Source organism: Netta rufina (genome assembly GCF_964035555.1).
Source record: "Netta rufina genome assembly, chromosome: 1".
Taxonomy (NCBI): domain Eukaryota; kingdom Metazoa; phylum Chordata; class Aves; order Anseriformes; family Anatidae; genus Netta; species Netta rufina.
The window spans coordinates 122,027,615-122,047,821 of record NC_140123.1 but is presented as its reverse complement, the minus strand read 5'-3'; the positions used below and the strand labels follow the sequence as shown (position 1 = coordinate 122,047,821).

General features: G+C 48.4%; 1 protein-coding gene across 2 annotated transcripts; it reads right to left on the bottom strand.

The window, feature by feature from the left end:
* Positions 1-458: 458 nt before the first annotated feature.
* On the bottom strand, positions 459-19,265 carry TMEM39A (transmembrane protein 39A). Of its 2 annotated transcripts, none has more exons than XM_084286921.1 (9): positions 18,927-19,265; positions 8,522-8,712; positions 7,004-7,226; positions 5,518-5,601; positions 4,025-4,167; positions 3,226-3,574; positions 2,234-2,421; positions 1,591-1,711; positions 459-1,101 (listed from the first exon to the last, which is right to left on the bottom strand). In XM_084286921.1, the coding sequence occupies exons 2-9, from the start codon at positions 8,632-8,634 to the stop codon at positions 868-870; spliced, it is 1,455 nt and encodes a 484-aa protein (XP_084143047.1). In that variant the 5' UTR covers positions 8,635-8,712; positions 18,927-19,265; the 3' UTR covers positions 459-867. The 2 variants fall into 2 exon arrangements, with proteins under 2 accessions (XP_084143047.1, XP_084143048.1); XM_084286922.1 differs by lacking the exon at positions 18,927-19,265 and adding an exon at positions 11,025-11,146.
* Between the last annotated feature and the right edge of the window lie 942 nt (positions 19,266-20,207).

Genomic DNA, 20,207 nt, shown 5'->3' with positions numbered 1-20,207 from the left:
AAGTGTCTGAATCTTCCCTAATTTGATGCAGTTACTCAAGGGCAAACAGATAGTGGTAACAAAAATATATATTAAATTATAATCCTGCTAGATTAAGCTATTTCAAATCCCTTTCTAACTGATACACTACCTCAAAATTAAAATTCCAAGATTTAGTTCATTTTCCAGGAGGAATGAGGAAGCTTAAGTTGCTAGGTAGAGGGACAGGAGCTAAAGCAAAGAGATTATTTAAAAATACAAACAAACAACAAAAAACCTGTATCCTGCTAGCTCTGGGAAGAAAAGGGAAGTGAAAGCTTTTGCTGACTGTCAATAATTTAGTCTGTTTTTTCAGCACATTGCTTCTTCCCTTTCTCTAAATTGGTTTAACTGGTGCAAGTCTTCCCTGGTAGTGAGGTTTCTAGGTAAACTGCTCATACTGGTGAAAGGCCCCTGTTTCCTTTTTCCCCTAGCTCTTCACTTACTGAAGTTTTAGAGGAGACCAGTTCCTAATTAACAGCAGCTCCGTCCCCACAGTGTGCAATAGCAAGGCAATCGTGTGAGCAAAGCAGACACAGTGACCACACACACAAACAGTCCTGTTGCTTCACATAGATATATGTATGGGTATAGATATACGGTATATACACACTGATTTTTTTTATATATATATATATATATAAAATAACACCTTGTTTATAAAGCGACATTTAATTGCCACCAGTTCCCTTCCCACCCCACAAAAACAACAGTATACAAAATATAAAATATTTTAAATATTTATAAACGCCGCAAGAAAAAAATAGAACTGTACGAAAATATTTTTTTCTGAGGTTCCCTTCCCCGCCCAGGGGCACGGGAAGGGGAAAGGGTACACGTTGGGCAGGCCTAGTGTGCCTTCAGTCCATAGTTGTTAAGTGGATAGGAATATGCCCTGCCTAATACTATCCGGTCCCGGAGGAGCTTAAATAAGACATAATAATTGCAGAAAAGGATGAGGGCCATGGAGAGGGTATGGTTCCACTTCTCGGAGCGCAGCAGTGAGTAGAGCTGGTAGCAGACCACGCTGCCTTCGATGAGGATCAGCAGGTTGAGCAGCCGTAATGGACGGTGAAAAAGGAACTGCGGGGAAACAGGTAAAAAAAGCACGGATTTCTGTAAGTTTTTTGTGATGTTAGTGGGGAGGGGTGCGTGTGTAATACTGTCTGGTGCCACTGAGCTAGACAGAAGGGATGTTTGTATTCCAAGCACCACTAGCTGCTACTTAGGGAAAGCAGCATAAGACAGGAGGAATGTAAAGTGTCATTTTCCTTGAGAAGGAGAGGACTGGTGAAATAACCAGCTGAGATGCTTTCCCATTTCCCCAGAGGATGCTCTGTTAAGTAGAACCTCTTAAAAATATGCTTATGCCTGATGAGAGAGCTGCATCACCACACTGAGAAAAGCACTGATGAGGCAGCCATTACTTCCCTTCTGATGCTGCAATGGGAAAACTTCTGCTGAGAACAGGCAACAGACAGCTGCCCAGCCTCAAACTCTGTTCTGCTGCGGCTATGTTTAAACCTCTCCTCCCTCCCACCACCACGACACGCCGAGAGGAGAGATACTTGCATAAAAGCGGGCATGGGACACGTCTGAAGGCACTGCTACATTGTAAGGCCCAACTGCTTTATACAGGCATCGGCTACGTCGCACCAGTACTCCTTGTGGCCATATTGTGTTCTCTGACCAGCTGCGGGGAAAAAGTGCCAGAGCGTTAGCATCGGAGGGACAGCACCAAGGAGGAAATGCTCAGCTCACTGAAGAGGGGTTCAAAGGAAGGGCCAGCACCTTGAAAAATGCCAAAGAGGGATGCTAGAGGGATGTATCCCAGCTTCCATCGGAACAACACGGAGGTGAGGATATTACAAGCTCACCAGGACTTAGACTGAGCAGCGAAGAAATGGCTCCCCATGCAAGAACCTGGCCTACTACATTGGAGGGGGACACCTCTGCCTCTGATAAAGCTACTGCTCCAGTGGCCCAGAGGAATTATTACAGCGTTTGTTTCTGGGAAGGAACCAGCACTTTACCAGGAGCTTGGACAGCTTTCTAGAGCAGACATCTCTGTGTCTTGGGAACAGAAAGATCAGCAGACCTGTGTCTACAATCCCTGGTGCTATGGGGAGTGGAAAAGCTTGCTAAGTAAGTAAGTATCAGCAGTGCTGTATCTACTGGAACGTCTCATCCCCTTGCTTCCCATCCCCACACTTACATGTGCTGTGGAGCGTTGCTGTAGGAGCCGTGTTCTAGCTTCTGCCACTTGCCGAGGTGGGCAGCCGATCTGTGGAGCAGGTCGCAATACTTGGGAGGCAGCAGCTGAGTGGTGAGCATGACGAAGGCGTTGATCCACACCATGATGAGGTGCTCACAAGACCACCGCATGTCGTAGTACTGGGTGCTCTGCAAAGAGAGCGGACGAGAGCTTGGCACGCTGCTGTCACTAGGCAGAGGAGGGGATGACAAGGGGACGTACTGCGTGTGCATCCAGCAGACCCACACCACACATTACAGGCATGCGCTTTTGGACCGGTGATTTCAGAGGGTTACAGCTTAGGAAATGCTCGAGGCTCCCTTCTCCTCGACCCGAAGGAGAAAGGGTGGGGGTTTGATGATGTTGCAGCTTGGTGCCTCTCCTCCTCCGGCAGCAGGGAACAGGAGGGGCTGCTTTCCACAGAGCTGCCTCAGGAGCACCAGGACTGCTACGTGGATTGTGGAGCCCTACCCGGTTCACTACACCAACTAGAGCTCGTTCGCATTAGAATATGACAAAAAAATACAACCCCCACACCGACACGGGGTTCTCAGATTTAGGTTCCTAGTTGGCTGCTTTCTAACAGGCTAAACACCAAAGCCTCTGATCCAAGCGCTCGAAACCCAGGACGTTGGATCTGAGACAAGCAACAACGCGTGCCCTTTTTCTAGGAAGACGACAGCTACTCATCTGCCTAGGACAGGGGATGGGGAGAAGGGGGGTTAGTAAGTGGGGTGATGGGACTGGAGGTGCATCACATTTATGGCAATACCTATCCGCCAACCAGGAGCAGTACTAGTGCCCTCCGGATGCAGCCATGCTCCGCTATCCGGGCTGCCAAAGGGGAGACAGAGAAAAGGGGAATTAACCAGGAATCCGGCCTGGCAGCAATTCACACAACATTCAGAAGGAGGCGGCGGGCAGGGGCGCGGAGAGAACCAGCCAAGAGCTACCTTGACAAAACACAGTGGCAGGAAGGCCACGTAGTAGGCACTGAAGAGAGAGTTGAAGAGAACTTCCTTGATCCTGCGGTTGAAGTCTGCTTTTAGGCACTCCACCTCATTGCGGATGAGATCTGGGGAAAGGGGGCAGCTGTGGGTAGGGATAGACGTAGGATTATTGAACTGTTCTCTCAAGGATTCCCACAGAAGCGAGAGGAAATCTTTGGGTTTGACCAGGCTGCTGACAGCTGAAGCCCCATCGTCCACCATCTGATCCTGTACCAAGTAACCACAGTCCGCAGGTAGGGGCTGTGCTCTGCTGTCCTGGTGGAAGCAGCACAGAGGAACGTAGACACCAAACCTGCAGGGAGAAAAAAGGAAGAAAGACGGGATGAAATGACAGCCAAACCAACATGAAGCAGCATCCTCCTTCTCCACAAATGTTGGCCCTTATGAGAGGGACACCACGTAGGAACCCTCACTCCAGAAGAAGTGGGCAACTCTTCTTCACTTAAGCAGTTTGACACCGCAGCCTTGAAAGCTGCAGAGATGTTTCTTGATATCCTAGCCGTGGAACTTGTCATCCCAGTGGAAACAGCAAATAGCACGCTGCAGGCAATTTGCTTCATAGGGTCAGCACCACCTCCCCTAGACGTTCCCATTTCCCCTTTATTCTTAAGGCGGCTTTTTTTGTCTGCCTGTGTCTTGGGGGCAGATTATAGCCAGCATCTTTGGTTCCCACAGCAGCTTGTGCCACCCCGAGGCAGCTATGCTCCCCCCTGCCCTACAAATAAGAGGTATTGCTACTCACGGGTAGCCCAGGAAGAGAAGATTGAGCACAGAATGGCTGCGGAAGAGGTTGACCAGAGTCCAGCAGAGCACCCATCCACAGAGGGTGAGCAGCACCAGGCGCACCATGTAGTGAATCACTGACGTCGCACCCACCTGAGAGGCCTGCAAATAAAGAAGAAACGTTCAGCAGCCACGTGGCACGAGTGCTAGGACGTGAGCACACGGGGTGCCTGTGGAGAGGGAGCAGGAAGAAAGTGCCACGAGGCACTGGAAGAGGGATGACTGCCCTCTTCCTCCTAGAAGAGGAAGACTGACTCTCTCTTACAAAGGTGAAACCGCTTGATGTCATGTTTGGGAGAATCCACGAGATCCAAAAAAAACACAAGTTCTAGGGCATGGTTAAAATAGGGCCCTTTAAAAATCAGAGCTGTAAAGTAAAATATATTTTTACTCAGGTTCTTTAATGCTCTGATGATATTCCAAGATAGCCTGCAACACATTTCCTCCTGCTATTTCCTTTACAAAGACCAGATCTCGGCATTCATTTTCCTAAAGAACTGGTTATCACAATTCTCAGCTGAGCAAAGAGACGGTGCACTTTGGCAATCCTCAAACCAGGATTTCCACCATTCCCTCTTCTGCATGTACAGGCTACAGTTTAGTGAGGAGGCACCACCTTCAAAAGGACAGCGAGGAAGCTTGGTCCAGTCTTCAAAGGGGAGAAGGCAAACTGAACTATGGAAAGATTCTCAGTGATTATAGCCAATAGATGGGATGTGCAAGAACCCGCGTGGAAGGTTTCAAAGCAGCAGTTTCAGTCTGTGGAAGGTTTTATGGAGTAAAAATGAAAATGGTAGGAATCAAAAATGAAAATGGCAGAAATCAGAGATGAACGAACTGGGAATCCATCTTTATTCACCCGTTTAACAGCACTTAACTGTTAGGAGTTTTTGTACTTAAAACTTGTTGCTTGATCTGGAGTAGTATTAACTGTTTCAGTGGAGCTTCCCTTTTCCTCCAAAGAACTTTTCCCAAACATATCCTTGGTGTGGTTCTGCTCCCACAAAGATAGAGCGCGTCTCAAAATCTAAGCTCACGCAGAGTTATTGGGTAACCAGGACAAGGAAAAGCAGTTCTACCAGCTATTTCTATTTCACTTTAGTATACACAGACATCCTCCTTCTGACATTTCCCCTCTAATCTCCTTGTTCACTTTTCTAGGCTTGGCTAACCTCCCTAGTTGCCTTTCTCCTACCTGACTTGCAGGGATAGAGAAGCAAGCAGGATCATTCCATCTCCTAGCTGCAAAGAGGACAGAGCTACCCAATACTGAAGGACATGAATGGGCTCAAAAAAAGACCCCAGTCCCCCAAAATCTTAGTCTTTCACACCCAGACTTGTTCTGGAGGGAGAAAAGCTCCAGCTACCCAACTCTCAGAACTTCCTAGGACTGTGGATGATCACGCTCTGCAATCAGCCCTATGGGCAGGAGGGGGAACACTGAAAGGTTACCTCAGAGATGAGGGCCCACACCAGCCTCCGCGCCAGCATCACTGTGATGAACGCCGCCAGGTGGTAGTCAATGAGGTGGAAATTCTGAAGGAGGAAAGAGAAAAGGTCTTCACCAGGGGAACGGAGCCCAAAACCACCCAGCTGGGGTGGGACTGGAAAGCTGGCTGCTGAGAGCATTAGGATCACATTTCGCTAAATCTCTCTATCAGGGGTGAGAGAGAAGGGAGAAAACTGAGTAACACAGAAACATCTCCACAATCAAGGTCTCCCCCACATGTTGTAGGTCACTTCCCATGGAGGAATTTCTACTAAAAAAAAAAAAAAAAAAAAGGGAAAAAAAAAAAGCCACCCTTCAAGGCAGGTATTTCTGGGGTCAAAGAGCACTCTAGGACCAGGATCCTACTGTGGAGAACAATCTCCAAGTTCTCAAGGGAAAAGTCACCAGCCACAAAAAGGCAACCAAACATAAGTCTGGAGTGCTGCATACCAGCTCACTTTAGCCTCTGGTCTCTGAAACAGGCTGTAGTGACCACCAGTGCTCCCTGATGATCAAGTTGATGTGGGAAATGCTGTCTTGACAGGCCGTAGATCTGTACTGGAAGTTATTGTTGGTTCTGGCTGCATGAAGTTAGATGCAGCTCCTGGAACCCTTAATTTCTTTTTTTCAGTGAAGCTGTGTTCTGGCTAGAACGGTCAGCAGAGTGAATACTGTCTGGAACCTGAAGGACATTTTGGGTATACGAGAATGTTCACCTTCTAGGAACAAGCACAAGTCGATATGTTTTCAGGTAGGGAGTCTAAAACAGAAAGCTTTTTCTTCAAAGAAAGCCGTGCCCAGCCTTGGGTAGCTGCATTTGCAGCTAACAGCTGGATAACTAGAACACCAGCACCACCTGTTGGTATAGTTACCCAAGGAACTGCCTCATGCTTCAAGGACACCATATAGGTTTCAGAACATGCAGACAAGGTTTGCTGACTCGGGTACAGCTCACTGCCAGGTCGCACAGCTTATTGGGCCAGGAAGACTGCAGCTAAGGAGTCTGGATGGCCTACGTAAGGTGAGGATCTGACCCCCTCCCCAACTCCTCTGCTGTTGACCCGTTGGGAGATAACTCATGCAAACTTCCCTCATCCTTTCTCTTAAGCTCTGTTGTTTCCTCTGGTAGGAGGCACCCACAGCAGCACGTAGGCTCCTGTAGGTTCAGCTCCATTTCAAAACCCAGCAGCTAGCTTGGCCATGCAAGTGTCCGCAAGAAATTTCCACTGAAGAAGCCCTGCTGACACCTTTCTCTCTTTCTCTTACCTTCTACCTATTTTTTCCCCTATAAAATGAGGGATGACATGGGCCTGGTTGATCTGAGCACGTGCAAAGTCCTTTTCACCCCCTTCTATCAAAGGCTTGGTGACTCCTGAGCTGAAGAAGCATGAAAAGCAGCTGTGTAATGACAAAGCACAAGGGAAGGATGGCGTTTGCTGGGGAACTCACCAGGGAGGTGCAGGACGCAGGGTGATTGTACGGGTACCACCAGACAGTCTTGTAGATGTTGATGTACTGAATGAAGAGGGCTACCAGCAGGTAGATGAAGAACAGGAATTCAAAGAGCAGGCTCCCGTCTAAAGGTAGCTCAGGGATCCGGCAGTGACGTACAGGCTCTGGAGTAATCAGCGCTGTGATCGGAGGCGCGGAGAGGCTGATGGCACTACCATTCCTAGAGCAGACAGACACCACTCACTCGGTAAACATTCTACGTTGTCTCCACTGTTTTCCAGGACAGGGAGTGCTTAGGGTTGTGATTTTGGGACTGGGCATTGCTGGAGCGCAGACGGTATCAGTCTTGCACTCATGCTACTGGCGCAAGACTGGTGGTGAGCTTTGTCTTCCTCTTAACACAAACAAAACCCTTATCCAGTGTTTTCTGCACACAACTGATAGATTGGTCTACCAGAGGTGCCCGGCTCTATTTCAGGCGAGTTGCAGAGGGAAGACCAGAGGTACAATGAGGAAGAAAACTTCAAGCAAAACCATGAGATGCTGCAGCAGCATCCAGTTCACCCCATGACAGAAGCACACGGCCTCTTTCTCCAGTACTGCAAAGTGCCCATCGCCTTTCTCTGCACAGCTCCTCTCTTAAAGAGAGGTAACAAAAAACACAATGGAGGAGTTCAGCCACTGCCTCGAGGCTGACCTCTCAAGTGCCTTCACACTTCTAACCTATCCTTCGAAGGAGGCTAGGACAGTTAAAAGCTCTTGCAGGCTACACTGGTGGAGAAAAATCAAATGTAAACTATGCTGTCTGAAACTGAGATAAGCAACACTCCCCTAGGACCTTACAGCACTGACGCCGTGGTCTCAACAGTCACCTCTTCCTCAAATATCTCGGACTGCCATCCGTCCACATACTGACTGAGAAGTCCTAAATGCCAAAGCTAAATGGCTTCAATCTCTCTACTCTGCAAGAATGACCCTGTCTCACGTAGATCAGGGCCTCAATATGCAGCAAGTGGTTTCTCTAGCCTGCTGACTTCTGTAGGAGAGGAAATAACACTGGGCCTTTTAACCTTATGCTAAATGCAGAGCTATAAATGTCGCTGCATGTTCCTTTTTCAAGCCCCAACTTCCCCAGCACATGGAGATTAGTTTTGTCAACCGTTTCATGTGGATGCAACAGTGCTAAAACAGAGTATAAGACATCCTCCTGCCCTTTCTTTCTATCATGCAGAGGAGGACTCACAGCTGAGCTCTGACATGTCGCAGTTATTTCCTGTGGTATTGCAGGCAACCGAGTAATAGAGTAAACGAGTAAAAGGCTCATAATCTGCTAGGATTCGCTGCTCTGCAAACTGCTGCAGGGAAAGACAAAACAAGTTCTGTGCGACCGCAGCCTCACTTCCACGAGCTTCCCCGTGGGGCAGATTTTAACCATTGAGCAGAGCTCAGAGGGGATGGTCCCAGCTTTTAACATCCCAGCCACGGGTGTCTCGGTGATCCTACCTCTGTCCTCACCTGTTTCTCAAACCAGTACCGTTTCCACAGCTCCCACCGACCAGAGTCTGGAGAGAAGGCAAAGCTGAACGGCTTAGCTGCTGCCGGCTGGGTCCCCTCCTTCCACCGGGCATGACCAGGAACCAGTCCGCTTCCAGTGCCTCCAGCAGGCTGTGCCCCGTGACCCAGACAATCCTGACGCCTTCCCAGGTCTGCAAAGGAAGCAGAAACATCACTAAAGCTGCAAGCTACTGGTGACATGGTTCACACCCCGGCCAAACGAGTTCACGCAAAAGGAAGCCACACACAGAGGCAGGACCTTGTTGTAAAGCTGGGACGCCCGTCACCACTCCGAAGCACTCTGGCATTTCTACAGCACCAGATCGGTGCCTGCATGCTCAGAACAGGCTCCACTGACACCGTGTCGTTAAACAGTTTCTGCTTAAATCAACCCCCTGTAGCAATTCCTGTTGGCTGGGAAGCTCTACCGAGCGTCTCCAGGGCACGCAGCAGCAAGTATGGGAAGAACCCTCTCTGTAAATATTTGTTTCTTTTGAATGAAGCATTTAAATCCATCAGTACTTTAAAATGAACTGTATGAGAGAGACTGGGCAACTCAGAGTATCAGTAGGATGGATTGTCTGGCAAAGACTTTACCAATTCCCATGTGCTTTTGCATTTATTTCATTGATCTCACACATGGCACTACAGGGATTTCAGCAGTTACCTAAGTTTCTGATGGCTACCAGGCTGGTAAGGGACTGACAAGTTAAATTTGAGCACAAATCCTGGAAGTAATTCCTGGTGAGCATGCTGGACACACAGAATCAAGACCGAGAGGGCACCTCATGACAAAGATGTCATTGTGTCTGCATTTCTGGAGACTACTCAGGTGCCCTTTTGGCAAAACATCGTAGCCAGAGCCAACCCAGGATCTATTCCCACCTTCTGGGAAACCCTGGATCCAGCTTTGAAATGTACAGGTGGGACCTAACATCTGCTTAAAACTCAGTTATCACCTCCTTTCAAATCTTGAGAAATCATGGCAGGCAGAAATGCCAGAAAGCTTGCGGAATGAGTCATATCACTGTCACCATGAACACTGTGCAGAACTATCCAAAAGGAAAAAAAAAGCAAACAATCCAAAAAAATCCCACCTCCCCCCCAAAGAATTTGCTTTTGTTTTCAAGTTTCCCCAGCTTCAGCTCTACTCCAACAGCCAATTCTCAAAGTTGCATCAAAAAACAGATAAGGCGTTACTAAAGATGAATGCTTTGCACATACCCACGTGAAGGTCACTTGCAAAGAAAAAAAAGTAAAACAGAGATATTGGAGGAAAAAAAATGGCATTGTGAAATTGCATGAAAGGGGAGGGTAAACACTGGATGGTTTAGGTTTGAAGGAAGATAAAATGTATTTTGCCAGGCTTTGAAACTCTCACTGTAATTCCGAAGAAGACACAACAGAGAACTGAGTACTGCTTTACCTTTCTAGTCAATAATTTGAAGCTTACAGAGGAGCTTCGCTAGGATGTTACAGAGTTTTAATTTCAGGCATTAAATATAAACAGAAGAAAATTCTCCTGCATGCACAAGATGAGCAGGGGCAGCAAGAGACAATGAAGAACTCATTTAGGGCATCCAGATACTTTATGTAAGTGGCTAAGGAGAAGAAAAAAAAAAAAAAAAAGGAGCCACTTTCAAAGCCATATGAAGTCAAATTAAAACTATTACAGGAAGCTGAAACAATTGATCTAATCCAACCTATGGGATATTTATGATAACGGATGCAATAGCCCGAAGTCAGTGTTCGAACCAGAGGTATTAGAGTTAGCGGAAGGTATTTTATGCCACGCTCAACGATCCACGTAAATAATTCAAGAGCTCTCATTCACACCATCCCCATTAGTATGCCTCACATGCTTACCAACGTAAACACTCGGACACCGAGGGATCGAACTCCCACCCGCTGGTTTGGCAAACCAGTAAAATGCTAGTTTCTACCAGCAAAAATGAGTGCCTGTAGGAAAGGGCCCTCCTTAATGTCAGTGCAGCGTATCCTAAATGCCCTCGAATACTTCCTTTTGCATTGATCTATTACCATATGGACTGGGCTAATGCCTGAGCGCAGTTACTCGAGCCAGGCTTCAAAAAGCTTGACTTTGCTAGGGTCTGATCAATTTAGGAGGGTGTCTGTTAGAGCAAAACCTGCCCAAGGAACCTTTCTTTTTTCGTTTTTGTTTTGTAAAACTAGGCACACAAAACCAAAGCTCCCTAGACCAAGTTAAACAACATGTTAAGATCAGAGATGAGTTTGCCTCCAAGCCTGCGTTTGTGGCTTTGAACCAATCCTTTTTGAGGAGGGAAGACACGGGGAAAAGAAGTTTTTATAGTTCTCAATTATTAAATCAAGGCATGATTCGATTGTGAAATTTATGCATGAAGCATCCATGACCTTTTACTCCATTAGATAAGATTCCTGCGTGCACCGAAGTCATTACAAGTTCTCATAAAGACCCACACACCTACAAGACTCCTTTCTCTGCTTGTAGGGTCCCCATCCCGCAGCTACCCGTCCGCACTCACTTTATGCACAGTTTCAGGCACAGAGAGTGAGTGGCAGTAGATAAAAGCTTTTCCTGTCAAGACTCTTCAGTCCATCGATTCGATTCCGCGTGGTTCTTCCCAGTTCACCTTAATTTCCCTTCGAATGATCTCATGTATTTGCAGTGCCTTCATCCTCAGCATCACCAGGACAGGAACTGCCCTGCTCCCGAGATCTCTCTAGGGCAGATATGGGCATCATGAAAGGGCACATGAAAGATTTGGGGGAAAATTTGGCAGAAGCTAGCAGGCCTGTCCACGTAGGTGGAAAGAAAACGGGTATGGACGGCTTGGAGTCCTAGAGGGACTGCTCCCTTCAAGCCATACTCACGAAGAGCCAGGCAGATGAGTTATCCAGCAGTTCGGAGGTGAAAGAGCACGCAGCCCTCCCCGCTCCCCAGGGCCCATCACTCGGTCGCATTCCTCCATCAGCAGCTGTCTAAACAGTACTTCCAAGGGACAAACCAGAAGAGAGCCAGTGACTCATCAGAACGAAAAATCTGCCTCGCTCCCCGTCTCTCTGCTGGAAACGCTGCGACACGTAGCCAGTTATTTCGACGGCGTTAATGCTTTTTAATTGGAGAGAACTCCCAGCCTCCAATCCTCTCGGGAAGCTTGCTGTACCGAGGCCTGAGAACTGTCAGAGCTTCAAAAGAAACAAAAAACAAAAACCACCACACTCAAGAAGCTTTCCTTGGCTCCAGAAGTCCTACAAGCAGATGCTCTCATGAGCAGGAAGGGAAACGTGGCCACCCTTGCTCGAAGTGAAGCAGCCTGAGACCACCACGGGTCTCTTGTTGCGACTCTCCACCTTGATCCGAGCGGCCTGCAGCCTGCCTAAAGAAGCAGGTTACACCGTGGGGTGAGGCACCCCATCGCCCCTGCGGCTGTGAGGGAGGAAGGCTTTCAGCATCGCTGCTGGAGCTCCCTCCCCGTGGCAAACGGCACCACTGGGAGCACCGACTTCTGCCTCGTTCCTCTTCAGAGGCGCCTGTCCTGAAAACGAAACCAAAGGACGGCCTGAACGAGCTGCAGGGCTCGCTTCTAGCCTACGAAGGCACAGGATCATTTAGGCTCCTGGCTCACCACGATCTGCTTGAAAGCCTCTGTCCCTGCACTGCTGCAGAGCAGCACGGCCAGTACTGTAAACTTTGGAGGCTACTGGTGGCCACAAGCCACCCACAGGTAACAACAACTCCTAACAACAACTCCCTGTGTCCCAGACAGTGGCTTATTTATAAAAGCTTGCCCGCGAGGCTGCAGAGACAGTTGCTAGCCCCTGGTGAAACCATTTGTGAAAGGATGGGAGGAGGAAAAGGGGACAGGATTCTCTAAGCACTAGGGCTGAATGCATACCGTAACAATCGTGACTCTTAGTTAGCAGACAAATAGCTCTTTCTCCTCTCCAGCCAGTCTCCAAAGCTGAAACAACACATGTAAAAAGGTCTCTTGGGTTACAGAGATCCCCCTTCTTCAAGTAGCTGGGCCTGGTTAACCTAATCCCAAACTTGCATTCGTCCAACAATCCTAATGCCTTCGCAAATTATTACTGAATTCACATTACATTCAAGTTTTCTTTGGAATTGCCACGAGTCCTAGTTATTATGGCTCAAGTTTACATCTTCTTGGTGCGACAATTTTATTTCCTTCTAGTTTTTAAATAAAACCGTCGCGACAGATGGAAGAACTTAGAGCTGGCAGCCTATTCACCCAACGCACCGCAATCGATCAATAAATCAGTCAATAAATAAATAAAAATCAAGAACGGGAACGGTGATGCCCACGCTTCGGTCACGAGGCCACCTTGTCGGTGCGGCAGATGTGACGCGGCTGAAGGGGAGATGCTGCAAAACTTCTGTGGCAGCACCGGCCAGGTTCAGGCATGAAAAAGCATTTGGTTGTCGTGACGATTTCAGGAGGAAATAACCGATAAGTTATCAGATGGAAAGCCAAATATTTGGCTTGTGCCGAGGCCCCCCAGCGCTAGGCAAACAGAACCTTTCAACCGGGGCTGGCTGGGGAGGCGCACACCTGCCAGCTGGCCCGGAGCAGGGAGGCCAAACCGGTTAGGAGCAAGGTCTCCCAAGTCAGCACATTTTCCGTGCCCTCACGCTGCAGCCAGCACCCGGGAGCAGCAGATTAAGGAGGAGACTCGGGACGGACGGACACAGAAAGCCCCTAAAGCAGAGGCAAGGGTCAGGCCCCGGAAGCAGCGAGCAGGGCTGTGAATCAGCGCCGTCAGGTGATGCAGGAGCGAGGCTCATTTTTGCTCAGTGACTAAGAACCAAGAGCCGCCCTTGTAATAACAAAACCGACCGGCGCGATCGAGTTAGCGTGGGCTTTTTCGATGCAGCAGAGCTCTGGCTGGAAAGGATGAAGAGGATCCATCCATCAGTCCTCCACACGCACGCCAAAAACGACGGGTAGAAGCAGCAAGAAAAAGGAATGATTTCGCAATCTGCACGTGTACTGCAGTGACTGGCTTCAGGCGTCCTCAGCGACGCAGGCTACAGCTAGGCAGAAAGACAAGGTGAAGGTAGCACTTGCCTCTTGCAGCAGTCACAGTGCTTCAAATACCCACTGAGAAAAACAGGAGCGGGAAAGAAAAGTTTTCCAGGGAGTGTGTGCAGCATGCTCAGTTTAGATCGCTTTGTGGACCTACTCTTCAAGAATGGAAGGTGGATTTAAGCCCTTAGTAGTCTAGACCAAGAGAATTACCCTAGAGATTGAAAAGAAATTTTTTAAAAATGGCCAGGGATCTCCAACCCAAATGCTACATTCCTTAGAAATCCCCTCAAATACCTTACTTCATGGGGTGTGAGGGAGATTTCCAGAGGCATGCAGGAGACGAGTCCTACTCCAAATATAGATGAACTCGAAATCCTTGCAAATTGGACGAAAGAAGACGCACACGCTAAGCGCCCTCAATGAACCGCTGGCTACAAGGGAGCAAGAACAAAGCTGCGATTCATGCAGTAATAAAATAATACCTCATAACCATGTAATTACCCTGTGCAATTAAGTGCTGCAGGATGTCAAAGCAAACAGCTTACTAAGACCTTAATGAAAGACTACAATAATTTTATGAATGAAGACAAGTGGAGTAACATTCAAAACAACCAACAACAACAACAAAAAACCACCGTGGTCCTCAGGGCTGATCAAACAAGGGGCAAATAATACACTTCTCAGCAGGACAACTGTATCGCACAGTTAGCGAGATCTTTTCTTTGGCCTCCTTTGATGTACGCGGCAATAATCCCAGCCCAACACTGGATTTTGGAATAAAGAAAGCATTTGCTTCTTATACGAAAGCACGGCAGAATTTCAAAGTTGATATTTTCCAGCGCCAGCTGGAAATGCAGTCCTGACGAGTTGGATCATGGTCTATTTCGGTCTTACAGTTCCCATGCTTCCCAATTGTATGGGGAAAAGGACAGCGATTCCCATCTCATACAGAGCTGGCAGGAGTTGCTAAGCTAGACATATGGTTCTCAAAGGCAACTTTGCATTGTCATCTGAAAGCTCCAGAGAGTTTAAGCTTCAGATCCAAAGCAGGGTTTGGGCATGTAACACCACAAGTTTAAGCTCCAGTTCCACACGCCTAGCACAGATAGAAACTAAAGCTCACTTTAGAAACCCGTTTCCTGTATTTTTTCCCCCATAACAAACCAACTACTGGAAGATCAATGGGCTTACCAGGTATTTAGGCACTTCGTGCATCACTGGTGGGGAGGCAGATTAATATACGGCCAGCTTTGAGCCCGACTACCACTGCAGGACAAGGGATGCTGCTATTCAGAGCCTGGGAATCACCAAACAGTGAGGATGAGGTTTTGGAGACACCCCAGGCAACACCACAAAGGCTGTCTGGTAATACAACCCATCAGCACACACTCTTAGGCACTTCTTGCACCAAATTCCTTCGCCAAGCACCACACGCCAGCGCAGCACTACCAAGACGCTGCCCTCTGTTATGCAGTGCCACACAAAGCAACTGGGAAAATTTTGGCGATTTTGGCTTTTTGGCATGGAGATTTTATTTTCTAGCTGATCTGGACAAACACCCAGCCAAACAGACAACCCTGGGGGAGGAGGGTGGGTGGGAGAACCAACTTTTGCCTTAAGAACCCACTTTTTAACGTTCAGCCAAGCAAGCCACCAAAAATCTGCATTTTCTTCCAAATCCTCAATGCGTACACATGGTCTAATGGCACAAGCACAGGGTTTCAAGCCGGGAACTCTGCTTTTTAATCTCTTCTCTTCAACTGACTTGCAGGGAAGTTGTTTTTACTGGTTCAGGCCTCATTTCCTTATCCCAAAAGGGATAAACACTCGGGCAAGTATTTCTCCTCCCAGGGGGTCTCTGTATGTAGTAGTGAATATATTTTTATAGTATTATTTTAGAACTTTTGACAAGCTTTTTTTTAAACAAACAGAAGCAGCTTTCCTGCTGGTTTTGCTTCGCTGCCAGCCCCTATGTTTAATTTAATGGAGATCAGCCACGATGACGAGCCACGGGGAGTCACTAGGATTTTTCTATTTTGTCCTCACACAGCTAAAAATAAGGCAGGCATCTGCCACCCGTAGCAAGGAGTTTGAAGATATGGAGTAGAACACAAGAAAGAAACACTCTGCAAACTCATTTCACGTTTTTTTTTTTTTTTCCTAACAGCATCTAACGTTACTTTTACTGGTACTATGTACAGGCGTGCCTCCCTATACCCCATCAACATTCAGCTAGCAGATCCCACGGAGGCCCAGGGGCTCCTCTCTGCATTCAGATCAGCTGGGCATTTCTTGAGCCTTACCCCAGGTCATCGGACTGGAATTCCTACTGGAAAGTATCAGCGGACAAAAAGGCCTTAATACGTCCCTGACACCGTGGAGAAGCGGAATTCTGCATAAACCAAAATTCGCACAAATCATAATTCTGCAAATAAAACGTACGACACATCAACTCCCCTCTGCTTCCATCTGAAATAACACATCCAGGGAATATTTGAGCCGTTTCAGACGGCCCGGTCATGCAATTTCCCCACAGAACAGTAAGGATATTTGGATATTCAATTCAATTTCCATTAGAGTGGTAGGCAGCACTCAGAACATCATATGACCATTTGCAGAGCAACTCATCTAGCAAACCAGGAAAATAAAATAGGATACATTAATCCCTGATATAATTAATTACACCAAGACCAATATAGCAGTCTGAATTTGCATGCACGCCCCCTTCGAAGCATTACTGGGCTGCAGAAGTCTATTGATAATTTTGCCTTAAACCAAACGTTTCAAACCAGTCAGCACACGTGGATGCTGCTGCACCACGTTAGCCAGCAGAGCTTTTCTGACCAGGTTGCATAATATTCACTTCCCACCAGAAGTCTCGTTTTCCGCTTGCAACATGCTCAGTCCAAAAAGTCAAAAAAAAAAAATAAAAATGTTGGAAATGACCCTCATACGAACACATCCCAAAAAGAATGGCAGGAAAACTTTCAGGCAAGTTCGTGACAGCTCATGAATGATTTGGCCAAGTCACACAGCAACTAGAGGTTTACCTCTGGTTTTAAAACAGCACCTGCTAGAAATTCTCCTGCTTATCTGATTGTGATATGGCTAGAAAAAAATGAAATAAAGTTTCCGTCACCACAAGAGACCCACTGTGGTTAGGTAACAACGAAGAGAAGAGTGCTAACTTCATGACACCACCGCTTACCATGAAAAGCCAAACTCTGCAGCCAGGAATGCTCCAGCATTCAGAATACTGAGATAGCAAAGAAAAGGGATCACTGAATAAAAAGGAAGGCTCACTGTCATAATTTTGTATCTTACTTACAGTTTCTTATGCATAAAACAGCACCACAGTGTTGTTGCTAAACTGTATCAGCTCTCCAACTGAATGGTAGTGCCAGGAGAACAAAAGTTGGGCCTCAAAAAGGAAAACTTATATTAAATAGCAGAATATTGTGTTGTAGAGCTAAGTAGGACAGATCAAGTAAAACAAAGTCTAACGATCCCAAGCATTTCAGTAGATTCTGCAAACCAGATTCAGTCCTCCTCTGTATTTCTCTGTCTATAAACACACCAGGACCTAAATTTCATAACGAACAAACAAAAGAATGGTTGGAAGTCAGTAAAATTTGTAAAACTTAGTTTTCTAATAGCAAACAAATTCAATTAACTCTCTAAACAGAGATGAAATGGTTTTCACAAGTGCTGAAAACACATTCCTCTTTGTATTGACAAAAACTGAAAACTAAAACTGAACCACATACTTGTAATGTTAACTGTCAGGAGGAAAGAAAATAAAGAAAACAAACAAACAAAACCCCTTTTCCCAGGATTTAATTATACTGAGGCACACAGAAAGCACTGAGACTGAGGAGTTGTATGGTCTCAGACTCAGTACTATCTTGTTGCTTTGCCCCATATCCATCTTCAGGAGCTCTAACACCTAAATTCCCAGACCTTCTGATAATCGGGTCTCAAATGAGTGTGAGTAGGTCTGCCAAGAGACAGCCAGAATGAGTCTGTGTACAGGAGGTACACAGACACTCTGTGGTCTTAAAATGTGGAGTACACATTACAGTGGATGCAGCTAACTGGCCAAGTTACATTACCTGAGCACCTCTGTCCCTCCATATAAATCAGGCCTGGATAGCATTCCTGCCCTACGTGCTGGTTTGCACCGCAAAACCAGAGTCAAAGATGGTTGAGAACAGAAACAAAGAGTGGCTGCATCCCCGCCTGAAGAAGTCCCTGTCTGAGAAGGTGCAACAAGGAGGTTCAGCACAGCTCACAGAGAGGTTGGCGCTGCCTGACCACCACTTAGGCGTCACTGGGCCCAGGTTTTACCAGCAGAGCATCCTCAAGTGCGATGCCACGCGCCCCAGCTGAAGGAGTCTGCACTCCAGGGAGGCGGCTGGAAGGAGAAAGAAGCATCAGAAACAAAGTCATGCCAGAACCAGAAGTGCCACGAGGTAAGCAAAGGGGCAGACTATGGGTTAAAGGGCTGGTGTCCTGCTCTGCCCTCAACATCTGGTGAAACCAGAGCCGAGCCATCCCAGTCCCATACCACCGTGTCCCTCTCACAGAAAATCCTTCCTGCTCACAGCTAGTTAACAGACTCGAGCTGGTTACAGAGAGGATGCCTTGCCTCCAAAAGCTTTACAACTCACCGCTGTGGAGTCCAGACATCTTAATCTTTCACTTACAGCCGTGACAGATGCCAGTGATGCTGGGTACCTATTAATCACCGCCAAAAAGCACGCACAGGAGTGATCATACACCGCAAACAGAACTACCTGCGTTTCACCTAAATACTGATGTATTAAAGGGAATGGTGAAAGAGCTACCTCATGTAACGAGGCCTAGCTCCCACCCTACGAAGTGGAGGATGTGTTTTCTTCGCTGTGCAAGCAGGACCGGCGACAGCAGCAGGCACAGATGGTCGCCCTGGGCACGACGGCTCTCCTGCGGCCGCTTACGCTTCCTCAGACCTCAGAGGGGATGGCCTCGGTGCTTGGCCTCGGTGCCTGGCCTCCCACGGGGCGCTGCTGTGTCACACAGCCCTCTCGGGGCTGCTCGCTTCACAGCAACCCTCTAAAAACCCACAGCAACCCCACAGGAGACCCCTGTCCCCACAACACACCCAAGACCCCGCTTGGGAGCCCAGACACACCGCCGAGGCCTCGGGAAACGTCTAAAAAGGCACACCCCGGCTCCAACCACCTCAACTTTTCATCAGAGAGAGGCAAAACAGACATAAAAACCCTTCATCACACCCCCACCCCACGGAGGGGCTTCACCTGCGGGGTACTCACACATCCAAGCACGGCTCGGACATCGGCCGGCAGCGGCGGCCCGGCGGCGCTGCCCCCTCACCCGCGGCGCCCCGGGCCGCCGAGGGGGGATGAAGAAGAAGAAGAGGAAGAGGAGAAGGAGAAGGAGGAGGAGGAGGAGGAGGACGAGGAGGAGGCGGCAGCGGGGGGCACCCCGCGGGCTCGCCCCTCCTGCCGCCGTGCGGCCCCACCTCGCGGGGAAGGGAAGGGAAGGAAGGGAAGAAGGAGGGAAGGAAGGGAAAAAGGGAGGCTGGGCGGCCCGGCTCGGCTCGGCTCGGCCCCGCAGCTGCCCGGGGAGACGTGGCAGGGAGTGAGGGCTGATGCTCTCATCACACGGCGACAGGCGGCGGCAGGCAGCAGGCACCGGAGGCGGCGGCGGCGGCCGGCCCATGGAGGGCATGGCGCCGCGGGGGCGGGGCGGCAGCGCCGCGCCGCCATCTTAGGGGTGGCCGCAGCCCGGCGCGGTGCTGCCCTCAGCCCTCATGGCAGCCCCTCCGTGCTCCTCAGGGGGCTGGGAAGGGGAGCACGACTAAGGGAGGAGTCGGGAGGTAGGGTGAGGGGGGTAAGGAAAGGGTAGAAATGGAAATAAAGAAGTGAAATAGCCCCCTCAGGCAGAGCACTGTTTCTCAAGTGATGCACCGGGAGCCCCAAAGCCACCCGTTTCTTATGTACCTCAGTTTTTATTGTTCAACGTGGTATTAATGGGTAGGGAATGCCCTTTGTCCTGGCTGTGTCCCCTCAGAGCTGCTCACCCGCAATGGCAGAGGGGCAGAGTCTTGATGCTGTGTAAGCACTGCTTGGCGACGGCCAAAATATCGGTGTGTTTCCAACAGCTTCAGTCACGAACCCCCAAAATGGCCCTACGTGGACTTCACAAAGAAAGCTAACTCTATCCCAGCCAGGCCCAATTCACCTTAACAGTTCAGTTACCACACAAGTCAAATACAACACAGCGAAGTGAACTGTGCAACTCAAAACTAGTGCTCAGCACTGCTGCCACTTCAACCTCATCCCCTATTTTTCCAACCTCATGCATCATCTGCACCCTCGCCAGACTCACAGAAGAGTCTTCAGGGGAGACACTCCCTTCGTTTTTTGCCATGCCAAGTACCTTTTTGTTGCTACGGGATCACAAGTAACAATAAATCCAGAAAGCTCGATGTTTTGCACCACGAGATGCCAAAATAAATAAATAAATAAAGTTCACTGCTTCGTTACAGATAGCAAGATCTGTTTATCCCATGACTGAACATCGACAGTCTC

What these genes read in the sequence shown, in the direction of transcription:
- TMEM39A (XM_084286921.1), bottom strand. Translation starts at nt 8,634, where the DNA reads ATGCCCGGTGGAAGGAGGGGACCCAGCCGGCAGCAGCTAAGCCGTTCA. An exon ending in CTTCTCTTCCTGGGCTACCC is followed by an intron (nt 3,575 to 4,024) that starts GTGAGTAGCAAT and finishes TTCTCCCTGCAG; the next exon opens with GTTTGGTGTCTACGTTCCTC. An exon ending in AGCAACGCTCCACAGCACAT is followed by an intron (nt 1,712 to 2,233) that starts GTAAGTGTGGGG and finishes TTTTCCCCGCAG; the next exon opens with CTGGTCAGAGAACACAATAT.